Source organism: Lutra lutra, chromosome 8, assembly GCF_902655055.1.
Source record: "Lutra lutra chromosome 8, mLutLut1.2, whole genome shotgun sequence".
NCBI classification, from domain to species: Eukaryota; Metazoa; Chordata; class Mammalia; order Carnivora; family Mustelidae; genus Lutra; species Lutra lutra.
Genome location: NC_062285.1, coordinates 58,563,469 through 58,587,004, shown reverse-complemented (window position 1 = coordinate 58,587,004; position 23,536 = coordinate 58,563,469). Strand labels below are relative to the sequence as shown.

Here is a 23,536-nt window from a genome sequence, read left to right as displayed (position 1 = left end):
CGGAACGCAGGGGCGGAGCTTCCCTCGAGGGGCAGACGCTTCGGTAAAGGGTCTAGAGCGGACCCTGGGAGAGTCAGAAGCACATCCGGTGTGAGAAGAGCTGTGTAGGCTCTTAGGAGGCCGGTAAGAACGTACGTCTGAAGCTGGGATTGCGTAAGCCGGGAGAAATGGACAGGGGGTTGGCGATTATTGTCTGAGCAAGAGTGGGAATAGTGTCGGTTTTCGGACAGACTGCTCCTTCCGGGAACGGGGCCTTGCTCCGCGACTGGACTGCGCGGGGAGGGGAGAAGCTCGGGAACTACTACCGCGCACGCGCAACCGTACCGGAGCGGGGGAGGGGTTGGGGCGCGTCCGCTGGGTTTTGGGGGACGTCGAGGCTCCGGTTGTGAGCGCGAGTGCTAGCCAAGGGTCCGTGTTAGTCCTTTTCCTTCCTCCCACTCTGCGTTCCTTTTCTTCCCCTCCCCCCGCCAGGAGTAGGCGCAGAGGCCCTTTGGCCCAGCCTCGACTACTTCAATTCAGGCCACACCCCCCACCCCTTCCTTCCGAGGCTAATGAAAGCGAAACCTCAGGCGTTTGTGGTCACCCCTGCTTCACCCGTCTGGTTGTTTCTCTGCTGTGGGCCCTCTGGCTGGGCCCCTTGTGGGTGAGCCGCGAGGGCCGGGACAAAGGGCCTGGTCAGGCAGGCTGCCCTGTCACGGCCAGGCGGGTGATGTCACACTCCTCTGTGACACGCGAAGCTCCTTAGTTACTTGGAAGCCGAAAGCTGAGGCGGGAGGTGAGAAGATCCTTCCTGGCTTTCCAGCCCCGTTCCCGTCTGATTGATTACCTTTGGACAGGTGAGGTGGCCTTGGCTTTGCTTGGTCCCGAGCCTTGTGGGCGTCTTTCTCAGAGTGAGCGCAGGACGGGCGTCGTTGGGCGGTTTTTTCTTGGACCTACTTGTTGGAGTTATGGTAGTAAGTAGGCTTTGGTATTTTTGTGTATTTATCAAGTGTGGAATTGTTACTCAGTGCCAGCCCATTGCCTACCCCCTCGGCCTTTCATTGACCGAACAACAGTAACAAAAACCTCTTTGAACTTGAGACTTTTCTAGCAATAGTTAACTTGTGAATGTGTAACTCAGTATAAGAGCTGACTGTGCCTGAAATACAAAGATTTTAAGGCTGAAAGTTAATGGTGAATAGACTTTTCTAGTTATTTATTGATATGTAGGTTAAGTTTATCTTTTGGTTCAATGTGTAGTTTAAGAATTCAGTTCAAGCAAGATTATTCCCGTTGCATAACCAAGTTCTTGTGGCTTCTGCAGATAACACTTACTTCTGTAATTATTACTAGGTTTAATCTCTGGTGGTTTATTTCTCTTGTCCAGTATTTCTTGTTTTGTCTTCAAGAATATGTTGATAACTTAGGTTTTCTACCATTTTCTTCCAGTGGGACACAGTGGTGAAATCCTTGAGAAACACTCTCTGTAATTTGTATTCAGAGTTTCCTTCTTCCATTATTCATCTTGTTGTGGAAACATGGCTTAGTGAACCCTCTTTTCTTCCTCTCTCCCTTCCCTCCTTCCCTACTGTTTTTTTTTTTTTTTTAGATTTTATTTATTTATTTGCCAGAGAGAGAGAGACAGTGAGGGAGGGAACACAAGCCGGGGTCGGGTGGTGGGCGGGGGGTGGCAGAGGAAGAAGCAGGCTTCTCCCTGAGCAGGGAGCCCAGTGTGGGGCTTGATCCCAGGACACTGGAATCATGACCTGAGCTGAAGGCAGACGCTTAATGACTGAGGCACCCAGGAACCCCTCTCCCTTCCCTGCTATTGATGTGGCTGAAGTCTTACTCTTCTAAGAATAAGAAAGGTGAAATTAGTCTAGATATTAGTCAGCATTTCTGTTTTTTCCTGGTTATGCATATAGTTCATGCTTATCATACAAGTGCTAAAAAAAATACAGAGAAGTGTGATAGGAATCAGCAGTGTTAATATTTTTTTTAAAAGATTTTATTTATTTATTTGACAGAGAGAAATCACAAGTAGGCAGAGAGGCAGGCAGAGAGAGAGGAGGAAGCAGGCTCCCCGCTGAGCAGAAAGCCCGATGTGGGGCTCGAACCCAGGACCTGGGATCATGACCTGAGCCGAAGGCAGCGGTTTAACCCACTGAGCCACCCAGGCGCCCCGAGCAGTGTTAATATTTTTAAAATTTCTCTTGGCCTGTGGCTGGAACTGCCTTCATGAAAACTTGCTTTTCTACTATAGGGTATAATAGTAGGGAGAGCACCAGGCGTTAGAGGTCATAAGGCCCCTAGTGTGGTTCTGGCTCTACTGTTTAACTTTGTGGTGTTGGTAAGTCGATACTAATGTCTTTTTCGCACTTTACAGTGATTTCACACAGCTTTTCTTCTTCTTCTTCTTTTTCTTCTTCTTTTTTTTTTTTTTTTTTTAACTGAGGTATAGTTGACACAGTGTTCCATTACTTCAGGTGAAGGACATCGTGATTCAACAAGTCTGTACATTATGTTGTGCTCACCGCAGGGGTAGCTACGGTCCCACCATATGGGGCTGTTAAAATATTGTTGACTGCTTTCCCCTGTGCTGTACTTTTTATCTGTGTCCCACAGTTTTTTTTTTTTTTTTTTTTACTGGCATTCAGTAAGTTTGTTAGAGCTGGTGTTATTTAATCATCCTTATCATACAGATAAGAAAGCCCAGATGACCTTAGGTGAAATGATTTTCCCAAAGTTACGTGGAAGAAAATGGTAGGATTTGTGACTCCAAAGCCAGTGCTTCTGCCACTATTAACACTGCCTTTTGGAACTTTCTTTTTAAAGTGAGACTAGTCATTTTTGCCCTTTCTTTATGGATTGGTGTGATGATCAAAGGAGATAGTGTATATAAAAGCACTTTAAAAGTTGTAAAGATTTATAGAAATGTCGTATTATAGAAGGTATTGCTGCTGACCTGAAGTTTCACTTTATTTCATAAACTACCCAAGGGTATTAGTCTCCTTTGGGAAAATACTGAATATTCTCTTGATGTTCTGTCTGCTAAATTTTCCTTTGCCCCTTTGACTTGACTGTAGAAGATGTTAGTAGTGTCTTCCACTTCACCCTGTTTTGTTCCCCCAGAGTTTGTTCTTATTTATTTATTTATTTATTTGACAGAGATCACAAGTAGACGGAGAGGCAGGCAGATAGAGAGAGAGGGAAGCAGGCCCACCGCCGAGCAGAGAGCCCGATGCGGGACTCGATCCCAGGACCCTGAGATCATGACCTGAGCTGAAGGCAGTGGCTCAACCCACTGAGCCACCCAGGCGCCCCCAGAGTTCTTTTTTTAAGATGTATTTATTATTTGAGAGAGTGAGCACGGCCAGAGGGAGAGGGAGAAGCAGACTCCCTGCAGAGCAGGGAGCCAGATGTGGGACTCAGTCCCACTACCCTGAGTTCATGACCTGAGCCGAAGGCAGACACTTAACTAACTTGGCCACCCAGGTTCCCCCCCCCCCGACCCCCATCCCAGAGTTTCTAACCAAGTTTCATGAAGTAGCTTTGGTATTAAACACATTTTTTATTTCCAAAGACAGTGTTCAAACCACGGAGAGAAAGACTAGAGTTTGGCTTTTAGAGCCACTCAAGTTACTCCTCAAGATAGGTTCCCCTTTGAGCCAGCTGGGAAGTGTTGATTTGAGGTTGCAACACTTCTGATTAGGTAATGGGGTCTGCATTTGCTTTGGTGACTTCTCGTTGTGCTTAAATATGGGGGGATAGAAGCTGAATCAGATGCAAGCTCTGCTCTCAAGGTTCTGGCACAATTAACTGGATTCCGGAACACTTAAAAAGATCTTCAGGGATGAGAATTGAATGGGTGTGCCCTTTATCCTCATCTATGCTTGCTCTCATTTGGGCTAAATATGTTGTTATTGGGGAGGGATTACTGGTTTACACTGGAAAATGAGTATATTTAGGACACTGGGGCCTCTTTATGATTCAATCTGTCAGACACTTGTTATAGAGAGATTCAGTAGTGTCAAAGCTCAATATAAAAAAATAATTTATTGGGGCCCCTGGGTGGCTCAGTTGTTAAGCATCGGTCTTTAGCTCAGGTCATGATTCCAGGGTCCTTGGGATCGAGTGCCACGTTGGGGCTCCTGCTCAGTGGGAAGCTTGCTTCTCTCCCACTTCCACTCACCCTGCTTGTATTCCCTCTCTTGCTGTGTCTCTTTCTCTGAAATAAATAAATAAAATATTTAAAAAAACCAATAATTTGTTGAAGGCTGTAGGTATTCCATCTCGAGTTACTGGCTTGGTTCTGAGGCAGCACCCTGGAGAGACGGGATCCAGTGTTAGCTAGCTAACCTAGCTAGCCCAGGAGTTTGGGCCCAAGTTAAGGGACATCTAGGGTTCAAATCTAGGACCACCAGAGCCCAGGCCTGTCAAAACAGTTCTTTGGACTTCCTGAAACCAAACTGACCTACCTTTAGGGATGACAAGGAAAGCATCACACTAATGACCATTTACTTCATCAAATTCTCTTTCACAACGGATTCTCACTTAGAGGTTATTAGGGTGTCTCAAAACACATTGTGGCCCTGTGGGACAGGAGGTGCAGTATAAATGTGCCCAAGGAGAGACATGGCATTTAAACAAAAGTAACTTTAGCCAGTAAATTCCTTTAAATTCTAGTTCATAAGTTTCTTAGACTCTTCCTTCTCCCCCAATTTAATTTTATTTATTTGGGTAAATATTAAGTCTTCAGGATATAGTTAGCTGTGAGTTAGTGGTCGAATATATTTTAAAAAATTAATTTATAGGGTATATGAAAATTAGACCTACAATAAGTGTTTTATAAAACTAGGGGAAAATAATGCACTGAAGATACAAGAGTAATGAGTATTTACACTGGTAACAACAATAGTTAACATATGGAGCCAGTCTTATGTATGAAGCACTATTCTTTTTTTTTTTTTTTAAGAGAGGGGGCACGTATGCATGAGATAGTAGGTGGTGGGGGAAGAAGGGCAGAGGGAGAGGTAGGGGCAGAGAGAATCTTAAGCAGATTCCATGCCTGGCACAGAGCCTGACAGAGGGCTTGATCCCACGACCCTGAGATCATGACCTGAGCCTAAGTCAAAAGTCAGATGCTTAATTAGCTGAGTCACCCAGGCACTCCTGTATGAAGCACTGTTCTAAGCACTTTATTTGTATTATCAGTCTCAACTCTATGAAGTAGAGATTATTATATATTACTCTATGCAAATGAGGAAACTAAAGCACAGTGAGGTTCAAGTGCCAGAAACTTGGTGTGGGTCACACAGCTAAGGAAAATATCAGTTAGGATTCAAGTGCAGCAAGCCAAGCTCTTACCTACTATTCTAGATACTTGGTTATACAGAGTCTGAAAGCTTTTCAGTAGGAAGAACTTCCAAAAAATTAAAGTTCTGCTGCCTCTCCTGCCGCCCCCCCCCCCCGCCCCCAGCTATTTAATAACCATATAGGGTTTTTCTTCTCTCAAGTATCAGTTGGTTCCTTCTGGATATATGGGAAGAGGACTCCAAATGGTCGAATTATGACAGGAATGAAGAACCATATAATTCACAAACTAAATGTTTAATTAAATGTGTGAATAATGTTTCTTTGACTTGCTGTATTTCTTTCTTTTTTTTTTTTTTTTTAAGATTTTATTTATTTATTTGGCAGAGAGGCAGGCAGAGAGAGAGGAAGGGAAGCCGGCTCCCCGCTGAGCAGAGAGCCTGATAAAGGGCTCGATCCCAGGGTCCTGGGATCCTGACCTGAGCCGAAGGCAGAGGCTTTAACCTACTGAGCCACCCAGGTGCCCCTGACTTGCTGTATTTCTAAAAAAAAAAAAATACTTTTTTTAAACGTAGGCTCCACACCTAATATGGGGCTTGAACTCATGACCCTGAGATCAAGAGTTGGAGGCTGTAGGAATTGAACTACCCAGGTGCCCCTGACTTTCTGCTTTTGTTTTTAAATTGTATACATTAAGGCAGCCTGCTGCCCGATAATTAGCAGGCTTTTATCTTTCAAAGGTAAGGGTTTTTTTTTAAAAATTGTGATTGTTTTGGGGCACCTGGGTGGCTCAGTTGATTAAGCGGCTGCCTTCAGCTTAAGTTATGATCCCAGGGTCCTGGGGTCCAGCCCTACATCAGGCTCCTTGCTCACCGAGAGCCTGCTTCTCCGTTTCTCTCTGCTTGCTGCTCTGCCTCCTTATGCTCTCTCTCTGTCAAATATAAATCAAGTCTTAAAAAAAAATTGTGGGTGTCTGGGTGGCTCAGTTGGTTAGGCCACAGCCTTCGGCTCAGGTCATGATCCCGCAGTCCCGGGATGGAGTTCCGCTTTAGGCTCCCAGCTCCATGGGGAGTCTGCTTCTCCCTCTGACCTTCTCCCCTCTCATGCTGTCTCTCATCTCAAATAAATAAATAAAATCTTTTTTAAAAAATTGTGATTGTTTCTGTCTTGCATAGCTTTTGGCCACTTGGCCATGTTTCATATGGACTGTACTTAATAGATACTGAAATAAGATTATAGAGAATTTTTGTTGTTGTTTTCAAGGCTTGGCCCTTGATGATAATTAACTGATTTTAGGACAAGGGTAAGGAAGATAACCTAGAACAAAACAGATTTAACAAGACCTAAGATGTAGATGTTAGTTGATGAGATTAACTTGTCAAGTTTGGTATTCCTGCTCTCCTAAGGATGAAGGCATTAAATGAAGTTCTGAACCAGATTAAAGGAATTTGATTATGATTAACATCTTAACATTTACCTCTCAAATGAATGCAAATTTCTCATGAGTCTAGGGGGCACTGTCTGCATTGTATTCTAAATAATCCCACCCCCCTGTTTTTACATTTGAGTGGAACTGGGGGTGGGGTGGGAAGGAGGATGCAATTTCTAGAGTTTTGTATTAGTTGGTGTCTAGGGTGAGACAGGCTGGTACTGGTGTGGATTTCTTAATGGACTGGTGTGTGTTAGGGGAACTACTGTATTGAATAACTTCTGAGCAACTTGTAATACACTTTTTTCCTTTATTGTGGTAAAATATACATAGCATAAAACTTGTCATTTTAATGTCCTTTTTTAAAAAAAAAAAAAAAAAAAGATTTTATTTGCCAGAGAGCAGGAGAGAGCACAAGCAGGGGGGAGGAGTGGCAGGGGGATAGAGAGAGAGAGAGCGCGTGTGCACATAGCAGGAGGAGCAGCAGGCAAAGGGAGAAGCAAGCCTGCTTCTAAGAGGCTTAGCAAGCCTGCTAAGCAGGGTTCGGTCCCAGGACCCCACCCTGGGATCAAGACCTGACTGGAACTGGGAGCTGCTGTTTTGGGGAGTGCAGTTATCCTGTTGAGCTGAGTTTGCCTGTTGACCATTGAAATGTAGGTATCTTTTCTCTGCAGCTTCCCAGTATGAACAGTTGAGGCTAAGATAGAAACTTGGTTAGCTTAATCCCTCTGGCAAAACTTTAAGAACTCTTTTGACTCTTTATTATCTGTACAGTAGTTCCTGTCTGTTTGGAACATAGAGTGATACTATCCCATTTCCTTGACTCTAAGACCTAACTTTTTCCTTCTCATGGTTTTTTTTTTTTTTTTTTACGATTTTATTTATTTATTTGACAGAGATCACAAGTAGGCAGAGAGGCAGGCAGAGAGGAGGAAGCAGGCTCCCCGCCGAGCAGAGAGCCCGATGCTAGGCTCCATCCCAGGACCCTGAGATCATGACCCGAGCTGAAGGCAGAGGCCCAACCCACTGAGCCACCCAGGCGCCCACCTTCTCATGTTTTTTTTTTTTAAAGATTTTATTTATTTGTCAGAGAGAGGGAGAGAGAGCAAGCACAGGCAGACAGAATGGCAGGCAGAGGCAGAGGGAGAAGCAGGCTCCCTGATGAGCAAGGAGCCCAATGTGGGACTCTATCCCAGGACGCTGGGATCATGACCTGAGCCGAAGGCAGCTGCTTAACCAACTGAGCCACCCAGGCGTCCCACCTTCTCATGTTTTAATAGATCTGAAATAACTTGTGTCCTGTACATATCATGTCATTTAATAAATGTATACTTTATTGTGTTTTTCCCCTACAAAGCTATCATTAAAATTGTTATATGCCTTGGGGCTTCTGTGGGGCTCATTCGGTTAAGCATCCGACTCAGGATGGTCAGGTCATAATGTTCAGTGTCATGGGATTGATCCCTGCATCAGGCTCCACACTGAGCTTGGAGCCTGCTTAGAATCTTCTCTCCCTCTGTGCCCCCCCCACCCAACACTTGTGTGTTTACACGCACACACTCTCAAAAAAAACTGCTGTGTGCCTTTGTATCTAGAAAATTTGATTCTTACATATTGTGCTTAAATTTTAGAATAAGTACTGGTGTTAGAAAACTGGTTTTATGTGGTTTTTTACTTATTTTACACCACAAGGCAATATTAAATCATGGAGAAATTGCTGTTTGTTACTCCTTCCTGTCCTCACAACCTTTTGATAGTTTTGGTTTTTCCATCAGCAGTTTTTTTTTTTTTTTTTTTAAGATTTTATTTTAAATTCTTTTTTTTAATGTTTATCTATTTATTTTATTTTTTTTTTAAGATTTTATTTATTTATTTGTCAGAGAGAGAGAGAAGGAGAGAGAGCAAGCACAGGCAGACAGAATGGCAGGCAGAGGCAGAGGGAGAAGCAGGCTCCCTGATGAGCAAGGAGCCCAATGTGGGACTCGATCCCAGGACGCTGGGATCATGACCTGAGCCGAAGGCAGCTGCTTAACCAACTGAGCCACCCAGGCGTCCCCTAATGTTTATCTATTTATTTGACAGAGAGATCACAAGTAGGCAGAGAGGCAGGCAGAGAGAGAGGAGGAAGCAGGCTCCCTGCCGAGCAGAGAGCCCGATGCGGGGCTCGACCCCAGGACCCCGGGATCATGATCTGAGCGGAAGGCAGAGGCCTTAACCCACTGAGCCACCCAGGTGCCCCAAGATTTTATTTATTTATTTGACAGAGATCACAAGTAGGCAGAGAGGCAGGCAGAGAGAGAGGAGAAAGCAGGCTCCTTGCTGAGCAGAGAGCCCTACATGGGGCTTGATCCCAGTACCCTGAGATCATGACCCGAGCAGAAGGCAGAGGCTTTAACCCACTGAGCCACCCAGGTGCCCCTCCATCAGCAGTTTTAAGAGGCAGTCAGTACCCCTTGGGAAATGCCTGAGAGCAAACTGGGGAGGAGGACTTTCTGCCATTATCCCCTCCCACTGTTTCCACACAGTGGGGTCTGGTTACAGGGTGTTTCCCCTTTCTGACTAACAATCCCCTGGGTATTTGAGGATTTACACTGCTAAGCCCATTCATCATCCCCCTCCCCAATCCTTTTTTTTTTTTTTTTTTTTTTAACTCTTGAAATTGGAAGCAAGAGGTGCTTCAGTGTTGTTGTTGTGAATACTGAGAAACTTGGCTCTGAAGGTTGCTTCAGAACTGTTGCAAGTTCTGTCTAGGGATGTCATTAAGGGTGTTAATGGAAGCCTTGAACAAAGACACTTTCCAGGTGCTGGATTCTGCCATCCTGTAAGTGTGCTCCCCAGAGGATGTGAGTTCATCATGGTTATGAAAGACTGTGGTCGGTCCTGCAACAGACTGCAATAATTGCACCATCTAGATCAGGAGGGCCTGGAGCCCCGTGACTTAGAGGGGTGAGCAGCTTACATTCTGCCGCTTCTCACTGTATCCATCCTTAAGAACAGAACTAACAAAAAAAATTGAGGTGAGTAGGATATTAGCAGGAAAGGAAAAAGGAAATCAAGAGAGGGCAAGCTAGCCATTGTAATTGTTGCATTTGTGAGAGAACGAGCCTCAGGAAACAAATGGTAATGATGTGTATGAACCAAAAGAATGGCATCTTTCCACTGGCGCAGGATTTCTCAGGAGTCAGTTTGGGATTGTAACTTTTATTGCCCAGATTAGTTTTGCTGAGTATTGGGCTAGGTGCTTATTAGGATAGACGCAACTAGTTGGCTGGTCTTTCAAACTACTTAGCTTTGTGTTTTGATACCACCCCGTTCCCGTTTTTGGTCAATTTGAAATGAATAGGCATTATGGGTCTAATAAGAATCTGGGTGATTGTGGAAGATTGATATTTAGGAAAGATGAAAATTCTTGATTAGGTTTTTGGGTTTTTTTTTTTAATCTATAGATTGAGTGTGGTTTTTTTGTTTTTTTTTTGTTTTGGTTTTTTTGTTTTTGTTTTTTTTTTTAGGATTGCATGTGCAGTAGAGGAGGGAACAAAATTTAAGAGCTCAACTTGATGGTATTGATGGCATGTAACCTGGGTATAGTTCAGTTAAAAACGTCCTTTCTGTGACATAGACGTATTGGGACAGTTGGCAAGATCTGAATAGGGTGTGTATATCAGATAATAGTATTGTGTCAGTGTTACTTGCCTGGTTTTGATTATGGTTTTCAGGTGTACACATAAGTATTTAGGGGTGCCTGCATGGTTGGGAGAAAAGTACTTTAGTCTCTATATACGGCTACATAGAGAGGGGATAAAGCAGCTATAGTGAAATATTAACAGAAAATTTGGGTAAAGAGTTTCTAGGAATTCTTTGTACTATTCCAACTCTTCTGTAGTAGAGTTTATGAAATTATCTAAAAAAATCCGTTTCTGCACAAATTACTTTTTCACAGAGGAACTTTTTTTTTAAATTGTAAATCCCTTTCAGTTCAGTTTTAACATGCATTGGATGGAAAGTTTCTACATGCATATATTTAAAATTCAAGACCTGGCGCGCTTGGGTGGGTCAGTCAGTTAAGCGGTTAAGTGCCTGCCTTCGTCATGATCCCAGGGTCCTGGGATCGAGCCCCGCATCGGGCTCTCTGCTCTGCGGGGAGCCTGCTTCCTCCTCTCTCTCTCTGCCTGCCTCTCTGCCTATTTGTGATCTCTGTCTGTCAAATAAGTAAATAAAATCTTAAATAAATAAATAAACAAACAAATAAATAAATAAATAAAATGGTGGAGTATAATTGCAAATGTATCCTAGAAGGAAATGCATAAAAATGAAAATGGCTGTGCCAGGACAGTGGGATTTTGGGTAACTTTAATTTTCCAAACTTGGATGTTGCTGTTCTTCATGAGAAAGTTGTTTATGATATTTCGTATGTTTTTGTAACTGTAAAATAACCTTCTTTTTATCCTTAATTCTACAGAGCGGAGGCTGTGTCCCACAGACTCTGGCATCATGAACATATTTGATCGGAAGATCAACTTTGATGCACTCTTAAAATTTTCCCACATGTAAGTGTTATGATCTTGACTTTATTATATTTCCTTTCATATCTTGTTCCTTTTCCTAGTTTATTAACTTTTATATGTATTAACTACCATATTAACTTTGTTAGAATCCAGAGGATCTAATAAAAGCACCTACATTCTAAAGGCTGCCTGTAGTCACTGAGAAACCATTTAGATATTCTAGTTTGGGTACTGATTATTCATAATTTGGGACCTTTGGCTACTACCCAGCATTTAAGATTCTCAATTCATCTATTTTCAAGGCATTCTTTTTTTTTTAATTATAACTTATACATACTCCCTGGGAAGAAGAGAGGGAAATGATTATTAGCTTAGAAATGAAATTGGTGGGGCGCCTGGGTGGCTCAGTGGGTTAAGCCGCTGCCTTCGGCTCAGGTCATGATCTCAGAGTCCTGGGATCGAGCCCCGCATCGGGCTCTCTGCTCGGCAGGGAGCCTGCTTCCTCCTCTCTCTCTGCCTGCCTCTCTGCCTACTTGTGATCTCTCTGTCAAATAAATAAATAAAATCTTTAAAAAAAAAAAAAAAAAAGAAAGAAATGAAATTGGTCCTAAAATAATGGCTGTTACTAACATTCTTTCCCAGAACCCCATCGACACAGCAGCACCTGAAGAAGGTCTATGCCAGTTTTGCCCTCTGTATGTTTGTGGCGGCCGCGGGGGCCTATGTCCACGTGGTCACTCACTTCCTTCAGGTAAGAGCACTTTCTCTCATAGTGTTGCTGTGGCATAAATTTAGTATGTAGAAACTAGTGCAGCAGGGTGGTGCAAGCATGTACCTCTCCGTAATCCTTTTCTATAGTTTGTGATCTGAACTCAGCCAGAGCCAGCTGGTAACTATGGACATGCAGAGCCATTTAAATTTTCTGGTAGATATGCCCTCTCTAGGTGCTGAAAACAATGTCTTAACCTGGACACTGAATGGTGTGCTGGCAATACGTAAGACCCCAGCCCTCTAAGTTGTGGCGTGGTGTGTGTGTGCTGGGGTTTGCACAGTAGCCTTTTTACCTTTTCCTCCCTTTTCTATTTGCTTGTAACTATGGGGTTCTTAGATACAGACTACTGATTGTACGATTATCAGGAGAGGCAGGGTTGAGACCTTCAAGGATTTGACTTAATTTTATTTGCTGATGCACTTACATCTGCATAGTTGCATGAAAACCTTCAACAGCTCACCTTCCTGTGTTGAAAGAGACCTTCAGTTTGGCCAGTAGGAATAAAAAGGACAGTAGATGAATAATCAGAAAGTTTTAAGTTCCCACTAACCACGACTTGGCCTTTCCAAGTGTCCTTTTTAGTGTAAGTACAGAGAGTGTGTTTGTGTTGGCATTTCCAACTACTGAGAACTGTCTGAATGCTCAGGCATCTCCTGGCAGTGGTTGTATGAAAAATTACTCTAGATACTTAGAGAATAAGACTTTGATCCCTGGAGTTTAGACTAAAACATACTCCAATTTCTAGGCAAGAGTGGCCATATTGGTTTCTGGTTGTGGGTATTCTTTGTTTTGGAGGGGTTTTTGTGTGTGTTTTTTGGTTTTGTTTTGTTGTTTTGTTTTAAGCAATGTAAAATGCAGTTATCATCATTATTTATGGATTCTATGTTTATGAATTTACCTACTTGCTAAAATCTATTTGTAACCCTGAAGTCAGTACCCACGGTGCTTTTGCAGACATTTGCAGACCTAAGCAGAACGGCAAAAACTTTGAGTTGTATACAGCCGTGTTCCAGCTGAGGTTGAACAAGGTGCCACACTGCCCTGCTTCAAGCTCTTGTAGTATAAACAAGGATCTTTTTCATGGTCTATATAGTGCTACATTTTTTGCATTTTTGTGATTTTGGTGGTGATGTCTTTATTTAAAATGGACCCCAGGCATAGTGCTAGAGTGCTGTCTAGTGTTCCTGAGTGTAAAAAAAAAAAAAGTACATTGAGGGGCTCTTGGGTGGCTCAGTGGGTTAAAGACGTTGCCTTCAGCTCAGGTCATGATCTCAGGGTCCTGGGATAGAGCCCTGCATCGGGCTCTCTGCTCAGCGGGGAGCCTGCTTCCCTTCCTCTCTCTCTGCCTGCCTCTCTGCCTACTTGTGATCTCTGTCTGTCAAATAAATAAATAAAATCTTAAAAAAAAAAAAGTACACTGAGACTGTGATGTGTCTTATGGAGAAAATATGTGTATTAGGTAAGCTCTGTTCAGGCTTGAGTTTATGGTGTGTTGGTCATGAGTTACAGGTTGGTGAACCAACAATATATATCAAAGTGTCCTTAAACATAAACACACATAAAACATGTATTTTTCAGTTGAAAATGTAAGCAGAGGTACGTGAGAATCTAAACCTTTATTTTTCTCGGGAGCAATTGTTCAGTATTATTAATTCATTATTCACGGTAACTTTATAGATCATAACTGTGAGAAATGAAGACCAGCTGTGCTTTTAAAGGAAGGAAGGAACTTCAGTGTGTACATAACCTCCTTCATGATTTTCTTCTCTTTCTGATTGCCTATAGCTTTTCCCACTTCCTCCTCCTCCTTTTTTTTTTTAAAGAATATTTTTCCTGGGGCACCTGGGTGACTCAGTCATTAAGCGTCTGCCTCCGGCTTGGGTCGTGATCCCAGGGTCCTGGGATCAGGCCCTACATTGGGCTTCCTGCTTGGCGGGGAGCCTGCTTCTTCCTCTCCCTCTGCCATTCCCCCTGCTTGTGCTTTCTTGTCTTGCTTTCTGTCAAGTAAACAAAATCTTTAAAAAAAAAAAAATTTTGGGGGGTGCCTGGGTGGCTCAGTGGGTTGGGCCGCTGCCTTCGGCTCAGGTCATGATCTCAGGGTCCTGGGATCGAGCCCCGCATCGGGCTCTCTACTCTGCGGGGAGCCTGCTTCCTCCTCTCTCTCTGCCTGCCTCTCTGCCTGCTTGTGATCTCTCTCTGTCAAATAAATAAATAAAATCTTTAAAAAAAAAAAAAAAATTTTTTTTTTCTCTCTTAGAAAACCAATGCACATTCATTGTAGAGCATTTAGAAAACAGACTAGTGATGAGAAGGAAATAAAAACACCCGGACATAACCTAACATTTTGATTCTTACTGTGCCTCAGTCCGTTGAGGCTGCTTTAACAGAACACCCAGGCTGAGTAGCTTAAACAGCAAATGTTTATCACCGTTTGGGAGGCTGGATGTCCAAGGTCATGGCACCAGCAGATATGTTGTGTGGGGAGGTCCTGCTTCCCGTGTCTTCTCAGAAGGGGCAGGGGAGCTCTGGGATCTCTGTTGTAAGGACACTAACAAAGGCTGCACCCTCATGACCTAATCACCTTCCAAAGACCCTCCTCTCCACCCCCCACACACCTCAAAATATCAGCACATGGGGGGTTAAAATTTAACCATGAATTTGGGGGGAGCATAAGCATTCAGTCTCTAGCACCTCTCAGTCATTTTTCTCTGTATGGGTATATATATTTGTGTGTGTTAAAGTGATCAAAAAGGGATCATTTCTACTTGTCCTACAGATTAGAAAGTGCTTTGATTCATCTTCTTCTTGGGCAAGACTTGTAGCTTGACTTGGGAAGTTGTGGCTGATGGACTACCTGGGTCAGAAGAGCCTCTAGCGGCGCCTGGTTGGCTCAGTGGGTTAAGCCGCTGCCTTCGGCTCAGGTCATGATTTCAGGGTCCTAGGATCGATTCCTGCATTGGGCTCTCTGTTCAGCCCGGAGCCTGCTTCCCCCTCTCTTTCTCTGCCTGCCTCTCTGCCTATTTGTGATCTCTGTCAGATAAATAAATAAATAAATAAAATCTTAAAAAAAAAAAAAAAAAAAAAGCCTCTAGCATCCACCACGGTCGTCCCAGCCCTGTCCTACAGGGCTTCTAGTTTCTCCTTAGCCCCCTCTGCCTTTCCACTACCTCCAGGTTAGAAGGAAATATTAGGAAGTTCAGATGAATATTTGATCCCAGTAAGGTCTGCAGAATAAATTTGGTATTTCCAGTACTTCATTATTAACTCTGGATTTGACAGGCTGGCCTGCTCTCTGCCTTGGGCTCTCTGGGGTTGATGATTTGGCTGATGACAACACCTCATAGCCGTGAAACTGAGCAAAAAAGACTGGGACTTCTTGCTGGATTTGCCTTCCTTACAGGTATGTTAGAAATTGGGCTAATTTGGGGTGGGGGGTACTGTATCTAGCATCTCTTTAGACTAGGGCCCCAGATTTGTATGTATTCTGATTCACCCCAGCTGGCACACTGTGCTAATCAGTCTTGGATTTGAGTGTATTTTGCCTGGTATTGCTTTCTCACTTCATAGAGGTGCATCTTTCCCACCCAGGGGATTTGCTCTTTAGGACTAGTGACTGCGACTTCTACCTTTGTATCCAAAAATAAGCATTTGTGTTCTTGAATGAATGAGGTTCAAGAGCTTAGGTAGCATAACTTGTTAATGGTTGACGTGGGACTAGACCTGAAACTCTAACTTAGTTGGACTCACACTGCAACTATCACTCCTGTGACAATTTATTCTCAGCTTTGCGGGCAGTTAATTAAAGCCATACATTGAAATTCATCCAGCAGAGCACTTTGCTGGTTCTCAGGAAAAGAATTAAAAGCACCGCCCTTCTTGAATTATCGTTAAGGAAAACAGGACTCAAGCTACAGAGTGAAAATACTTGCAGAGCAGCATTTGACTTAGTGCAGCTCGTTTTGAGTGTGTCTCATCTATGTAGTGTTGAAATAGAAAGGAAGGGATTTGTAGTTACGATTTTTTAAATATGGAAAGGTAGTTTTTGAAGGCTTTAAGGGGTGGAATTAGCAGAAGGAGAGAGTAGCAAGAGTAGAGGAAATGCCGGGGCTGGAACAGGTTTGCCACTGCACCCCTCTGGCAAGCGTCCACCTGCAAAACCAGTTGGGCCTTTTCTACAAAGGGAGTCAGTCCTGCATGACTGTTGGTTGCTGGCCACAAGGCACTGGTTTGCTCTTGATCCTTCTGTTCTAATTCCTGATCTGGCCCACATTATGGTCTCACATCATTCCTCTTCGGAGTATGGAGCCTTACAGCTTTGCTCAAAAATGTTTGACTTGTCTGCTTTCTTATTCCTAATGTGTATCCATCCTGGGCCATGCATGATTTTCAGCTCAGAGAACAGCTTTGTAGCTCTGTCTGTAAACAAATAACTCAGTCAAGTGTATGTTCTCTGGAACACAAGGCAGATAGAGGAGTGGAGATTTAGTTATTTCCCTGTACATGTTTTGGTTTTTTAGGAGCATGGGCATGCCTGTGCATTTGATGGTCAGCTTTTGGACGAGGGTCCTTTTCAGGAGTTGACAGTAATACTGTGTTCTGGGGCTTTTGTTTTCTAGGAGTTGGCCTGGGCCCTGCTCTGGAGCTGTGCATTGCCATCAACCCCAGGTAACTGTTCTAGTAGCGTCTTATGTCTCTTTATCGTTGCAAATATGCCTCCTCCATATAGGTTTGCAGACTGTAGCCCTCAGTCTAATGGTGTTTTCCTCTCACAGCATTCTTCCCACCGCCTTCATGGGCACAGCAATGATCTTCACCTGCTTCACCCTGAGTGCCCTCTATGCCAGGCGCCGGAGCTACCTCTTTCTGGGAGGTAAGTGTGGATTGGAAATCAGAGTCTCTGCTTTAGCCAGAATTCGCACTAAGACTCTTTTCCTACCTTCCACTTTCTTGGGATTGTTGGTTTGAAATTGAAAGCCTGAATTTGTCGGGGGAGGGTTGGTAAGTAAGGAAAGGCTTTAATGGGATTGTCTTCCTTCACTTTTGTTTTTCTCAGGATGGCTTTTTGTCATCTCTTACAGGTGTCTTGATGTCAGCCATGAGTCTGATGCTCTTGTCTTCCCTGGGGAACCTTTTCTTTGGATCCATTTGGCTTTTCCAGGTAAGACTTGGCGTATAACTTTCTAGCAGCCATTTGCCTGGCACATCTTATACTTGCTCCACCCTAAAGCAAGGTGGCTAAGAATCTTCCAGAATGCTCACTTTTGTTGGCAGTGCAGAGTTGTGCCTAGGGAAGCAATGTGGTCTTTACCATAGGCTTCTGTTCCCAAGAACGTTAATGCCAGTAGGGTTAGCATTTGTCATGCTTTCAAACAACCAAGAGCCAAAAAGAGGCACAGCTGGGTTTTTCCCCTCTGTGGTGTCTTCCACATGGTAACGTCATCTCATTCTTCTCTTGTTAGGCAAACCTGTATGTGGGGCTGGTGGTCATGTGTGGCTTTGTCCTTTTTGATACTCAACTCATTATTGAAAAGGCTGAAAATGGAGATAAGGATTATATCTGGTGAGTGAAAACTGGTCTTTATCGCCTCCCTTTCTGTGGCTGTCAGGAGGGATAAGAGTAGACTGGGTGGTGCTGGCTAAACTTCATGGCCAGCCTTTGGGAGTGTATATGGTAGGATGCCTATGGTTTTGGAATTGGGAACCAAATAGTGTAGTCTCCCTCAATTCCTGAAAGACATCAGCTCTTTTTAAAATTGAACTAAGACGCATTTAATTATCCTTACTTTTAATAGTGGTTATCTCTAGGCATGAGAGAGGGAAAGGATCTTTCCCTTTTTACTCTGTATTTTTATATTCTTTAAACCTTTAATAATGAAAGATACACATTTTTTTTCATATGTAACTTTTAAAAAATGTAATCTTCTCTGAGTCTCCTCTAACTAGTTAATGGTAGTCCGGGCCCCTGCAGAGTCTAAAGCTCAGCTTTGCTTTTACCTGGGCTGATGGCTTTGTTGATTTCAAAAGGATCTCGGACCTCAGAGTTTTACTTAGTGGGTGTTGGGAGTATTGGCGAAGCTCTCTCATAGGGTGGGAGAGGGGTTTTTATGCTCTGCTGCTCCCTGGGCTGTGGAAAAGGAAGGTGGGACAAGCTGGTTGGTAATCTGGTTCTTCTATTTCAGGCACTGCGTTGACCTCTTCTTAGATTTCATTACTCTCTTCAGAAAACTCATGATGATCCTGGCTATGAATGAGAAGGTTAGTCCACCTGCTCCCTGAGGATGAGAGAATGGCACCTGAACTTAGCATCTGTGTAGACTTCAGGTTTGAAAACTGACATAGTGTGTAGGTCTAGGTTAACCATAAGGCAGGCCACCAAGTAAGAGGTGAACCAGAAGTCTTTTAGCCCATGATGAGAAAAGAACGAGTAAAAGAAAAAAATCTTAAAAAAAAAAAAAAAAAAGCAGGGGCTGCCTGGCTGGGTCATTTGGTGGACCATGTGACTTTTAATCTCAGGGTTGTAAATTCAAGCCCCACGTTGGGTGTAGAGATTACTTTAAAAAAAAAAAAAAAAAAACAACAAAAAACAGGGGTGCCTGGGTGGCTCAGTGGGTTAAGCCTGTGCCTTTGGCTCAGGTCATGGTCTCAGGGATTAAGCCCCACATCGGGGGCTCTGCTCAGCAGGAAGCCTGCTTCCCCCTTCCCCCACCCTGCCTGCTTCTCTGCCTACTTCTCTGCCTACTTGTGATCTCTATCTGTCAAAGTATTTGAAGAAAAAAAAAAAAATCTTAAGATTAGTATCAAAAGGGAAAGGGGCTTAAGTGGCAGCAAGGAATAATCTAGTATATGAAGAATTTAAAGGCTCTGAAGATAGTTATGATTCAGGAAAAGATATTCTAGGGGACTTGTTTAATACTGGTTTTTTTTTTTGTTTTTTTTTTTTTTTTTTTTTTAAATTTTGTTTATTTGTCAGAGAGAGAGAAAGCACAGGCAGACAGAGTAGCAGGTAGAGGCAGAGGGAGAAGCAGGCTCCCTGCTGAGCCAGGAGCCCGATGTGGGACTCTATCCCAGGATGCTGGGATCATGACCAGAGCTGAAGGCAGCCACTTAACCGACTGAGCCACCCAGGTGTCCTAATACTGGGTTTTATAAATATGTGTCAGAAGTAGATTGGTTTTATCCATTTGTTGGTCTTGTTTCCAGAGAATATTCTGTGTATGGTTAGTGAGTGTCACATATAGTCTACTCCAGCAGTAGGTCAACAAATGAAACAATGAGGGTTTTTCACAGACCTTCTTAGGGAACAGGAGATAGTGTGGTGGTGGTGGAAGCCGGCGAGGAGGTGGGATTGGTGGCTCTCGGTCTCACCTGTGCTGCGACTAGACAGAGCTCCAGGCAGGTTTCAGCCAAAGCAATCAACTTGGCGTCCGCTAGGATGGGATGAAGAGTTCACTGGGCTGGATTATTGCTGGGTTTGGTTTGTGCCCAGGATTTACACTTCTCGGGCTAATGGAAAGTTGGTCTCGGCCTCTTGTGTAGTTGTTCTAGGGTGGACTGCCAGTCTAGAGCCTTCATGGGTTGGGATTGGAGCTGTGGTGGTTATGAGTAAACCAGGAGTGCTCTTGGGGTGGAAGTGGGAGCACCTGCTTAACTTTTATTCCCGTCAGGTCTTTCAACAGCTTGAGGGACCATCAGTGGAAGGTGGTTAAGATTCAGTTCCTACCACACCGAGAGAGTATTTCTTCCTTTTTATTGTCCTGTTCCCTTCCTTTCCCTAACCAAAGGCAGCCGGGTGTTGGCTCACTCGAGTGTTTTAGGTTGAATGTCAGGTGCCAAAAATTAATTGGGTAATTTTTCTCCATTTCTAGGACAAGAAGAAAGAGAAGAAGTGAAATGACCATGCAGCCTTTCCCATTTTGACCTCTCCCTCCACCCCTCATTTCCTCTTCGCGCACATTGCAGGTGGTGTGTTCTGTGATAATGAAAAGCATCAGAAAAGCTTTTGTACTTTGTGGTTTTCTCTATTTTGAATTTTTTGATCAAAAAACTGATTAGCAAAATATAGTTTAGAGTTTGGCTTCATATTCCTGGGGTTCTTCCCCACTCCCTTGTCTGTCCAGCCCAGCCCTAGCTTCTCCCTCTGCTCGGGCAGCTGGTCACCGTGATGAGGAGTGGGACCCACAGCAGAGTAAACTCCAGGAGTCCGCTTTCTACTCAAGCCTCACCAGGTGCGCCTGAACTTTCAGTCGAGCCGCTTTGGCTCTTTCCTCAGCATCGTTTGGTTTGTGCACAGTTCCTGGTGGGACTGGGCGGTGTGTTCTCCGTCAGAGAGGAGCTTGGTGGTCCTCTTGTTCCTCAGGCTCGTTACATCTGAGCTGCTGTCGACCCCTGTGAAGAAAATGAAGAGCTGCTTCTGGCGGATGCTTGGCTTCCTCTGAGCTGCCCAAGCGGCGGAGGGTCTGGCAAACACACCTTTCTATCTTGCTGTCCCAAAAGGAATGTGGACTGATATGTTCCCTTTCCCTGTCCCTGGTCTGACCCTCAGGGAATCTGCAGGTTTTTCCATCCCCGGGGCTGGAGGATTTCAGCACAAAGGAAAGACTGATTCTTGTCAGGTATTTACTGAAAAGGCAGGTTGTGTATGGCAAGACAGAGCATAAAATTCCTGACCGTACCCTGTCTTTACTTTTTATCACCTTAGTTGTTGAGTGGCCTCTCCCACCTGGCCTTGATTGAAGATCCCAGGACAGGAAGGATAGGGAAGGGGAATGGTTGAGCCCGGGGGTAATCTTAAACTAATCCTGCCTGACGAGCCTAGTTGACCTGTTTGGAGCAGTGGGGGAAGTAGGAGGAGATGCTGCTAGCTGAATGGTTCTTTGTTGAGAGCTGCAGAACTGGGTTGTGATGACTTGGGAGGCCGCATTCAGAGCAGTCTGGCGCATTTCTGTCTTCTCCCGCCTGGACGCCAGTAGTGTCAGGCCAGAGATACCAGGCAGAGATAAAAGTTCATTTTACAGATGCACTTTAGTTTTTGGTCTCTGCACCTGTTCCCAGAATCCATAGCCTTCCATCCAGGGACAGGTGACCAAATCTGCAAAACGAATGATTCCCTACAGCTTGGTCATTGTGTGGGAGGCCAGTACTAATGGAGATCCCTGGAGCTTTCCCAGGGAGCTGCCACAGGCCACTGGCACAGAAGGTTAGGCAGCCTGGATAGCAGTTATGTTTCTGGCTATTCACAGGGCTTCCGTGGAACGGGACTGAGCCATCGAGAGCTCATTGCCAGTACCATTTTTGGTTCTCCCTGTTCACAAGCAGCACGCAGGTTGAGTGGCTGCTGGTTCGCGGTGCACCATGTCATCATGCTGTCCCGTGAAGCAGTTTGTCCCCAGGGCGTGTGTATTTCTGGGGAGCCGTGCCGCCAGGAATGGCTGGCATCTGCAGAGGATGCTGCCCTCGGACCTAGCTGCCACCTCCAGCCTCTGGCTTGAGAACTTTTACTAAAGGGACTTCCCATTAAATGCCCAGTAGCACTCTCCATACATTTGTTGATTCTCTGCAAGGCCTGAGAATCTGAGTTGCATCTCTTGAAGCCAGACTCCACCTCTTGTGCTTTTTTGCTTGGGATAAAGGAGTTTTTCTTTAGAAACAGTGCCAAGAATGACAAGATCTAAAAAATGACTTTTAAAGAAAACGCCTAACAGGTTTTTAATACAGTAATCACTGTAATTATCACTTTCTTTTCTAGTTCCTTGGTTTTCAGCTCAGGCTGCATTCTCTAACTCATACTGTGAAGACAGAGGTGTTTTTGATTCAGAAATATATGAAATCTACATAGTCTTAATTTGTAAATAATAAAGAAAATTCCTTAACCTTTCCTGGTGTGTGTGCGTGTTAAATTCAAGGCCACAGCTGAACAGGGCTTGGGGACATTCTGACTTGCCTTATAAGTAGGGCCTGGGAGTGGAACAGGATTGAGTTTCTGATGTAGACTTAGCAGACTGGTGACTAGAAAGAAACAGGGACCACAGAAGGCCTCCCACTCCAGCTTGCGACAAATGTTGAGAATTTCCTCTGTGCAGTCACTATAGAGCCCAGGCCTTTTTGTGTCCCCAGTCTTCAGGCGCTTTGTGGTAGTGGCGTGTGCCATTGTTCCAGTGGATAGCCAGGCTCTGGAATTTGGGGTGTATAATGGGAAAGGCATGGTAATCTACTGGTTCTGCACGTCTTTTTGGTCACCTGCTGTGGCCAGGCTCTATTCTAGGTGATAGGAATCATCAGTGAAAAATACAGAAATCCTTGTCTTCACAGCTTATGAGATCATAAACCACTATTACAATCAGGTTACTCCGTTTTGGCTTGCCCTCTAGTTGCTGTGTTCCTTGCAGACGCAGAGCTTCCTCTTAGGGTTTGACTGTTACCCTGACTGGTTCAGGTTGCTCCCAGTTGACCTCTTGGATTCCACATACCTCCATCCCAGCTAATGTTAGCCACTCTCCCCAGCTGAGAAAGCGTACCTTACGCTCTCCTCTCAACCTTTTTTCTCTTCCTGACTGAAAAAGTCCAGTCTCTCAGACTCTAAAGCCCTTTTGTTTGGGGGAAGTTGCCTTCACCTACCAGGCACAAAGTAGTGCTTACAATAAATCAGGCACGGCAAGGTGCTTTCTGTGTTGCTTAATACTCCCGATAGCTTAAGAAAGTGGGCTTTTTGCTCTGGAAAACAGCATGGAGGTTCCTCGAAAAGTTGAAAAATAGAGGGGCGCCTGGGTGGCTCAGTGGGTTAAGCCTCTGCCTTCGGCTCAGGTCATGATCTCAGGGTCCTGGGATTGAGCCCCGCATTGGGCTCTCTGTTTGGCCGGGAGCCTACTACCCCCCGCCACCCATTTGTAATCTATCAAATAAATAAAATCTTTAAAAAAAAAAAATTGAAAAATAGAGCCACCCAAGACCCAGCAATTGCACTACTGGGTATTTACATTAAAGATACAAATGTAGTGATCCAAAGGGGCATGTGTACCTGAATGTTTATAGCAGCAATGTCCACAATAGCCAAACTATGGAAAGAGCCTAGATGTCCATCAACAGATGACTGGATAAAGAAGATATGGTATATATACACAATGGAATACTATGCAGCCATCAAAAGAAATGAAATATTGCCATTTGGAATGACGTGGATGGAACTAGAGGGTATTGTGATTAGAGAAATGTCAATCAGAGAAACAATTATCATATGATCTCCATATGATATGATATTATCATATGAGGAAGTTGAGAGGCAACGTGGGGGGTTTGGAGGTTAGGAAAGGAATAAATGAAATAAGATGGGATCAGGAGAGAAACCATAAGAGACTCAATCTCACAAACAGGGTTGCCTGGTTGGGGGGTGGGTAGGGAGAGTGGGTGGGGTTATGGACATTGGGGAAGGTATGTGCTATGGTGAGTGCTGTGAAGTGTGTAAACCTGGTGATTCACAGACCTGTACCCCTGGGGCTAATAATACATTATGTGTTAATTTTTTTAAAAAAAGGGGTATTTACT

General features: G+C 44.2%; 1 protein-coding gene across 4 annotated transcripts; it reads left to right on the top strand.

The window, feature by feature from the left end:
- On the top strand, window positions 1–21,872 carry TMBIM6 (transmembrane BAX inhibitor motif containing 6). 4 transcript variants are annotated; one of them, XM_047743248.1, is made up of 10 exons: window positions 1–123; window positions 11,181–11,268; window positions 11,869–11,977; window positions 15,278–15,398; window positions 16,615–16,663; window positions 16,771–16,868; window positions 17,077–17,156; window positions 17,458–17,558; window positions 18,178–18,253; window positions 19,864–21,872. In XM_047743248.1, exons 2-10 carry the CDS (start codon window positions 11,213–11,215, stop codon window positions 19,885–19,887), a joined length of 714 nt encoding a protein of 237 aa, XP_047599204.1. In that variant the 5' UTR covers window positions 1–123; window positions 11,181–11,212; the 3' UTR covers window positions 19,888–21,872. The 4 variants fall into 4 exon arrangements, with proteins under 4 accessions (XP_047599204.1, XP_047599205.1, XP_047599206.1 ...); XM_047743249.1 differs by having other exon boundaries at window positions 9–131; XM_047743250.1 differs by having other exon boundaries at window positions 85–153.
- Window positions 21,873–23,536: the final 1,664 nt, after the last annotated feature.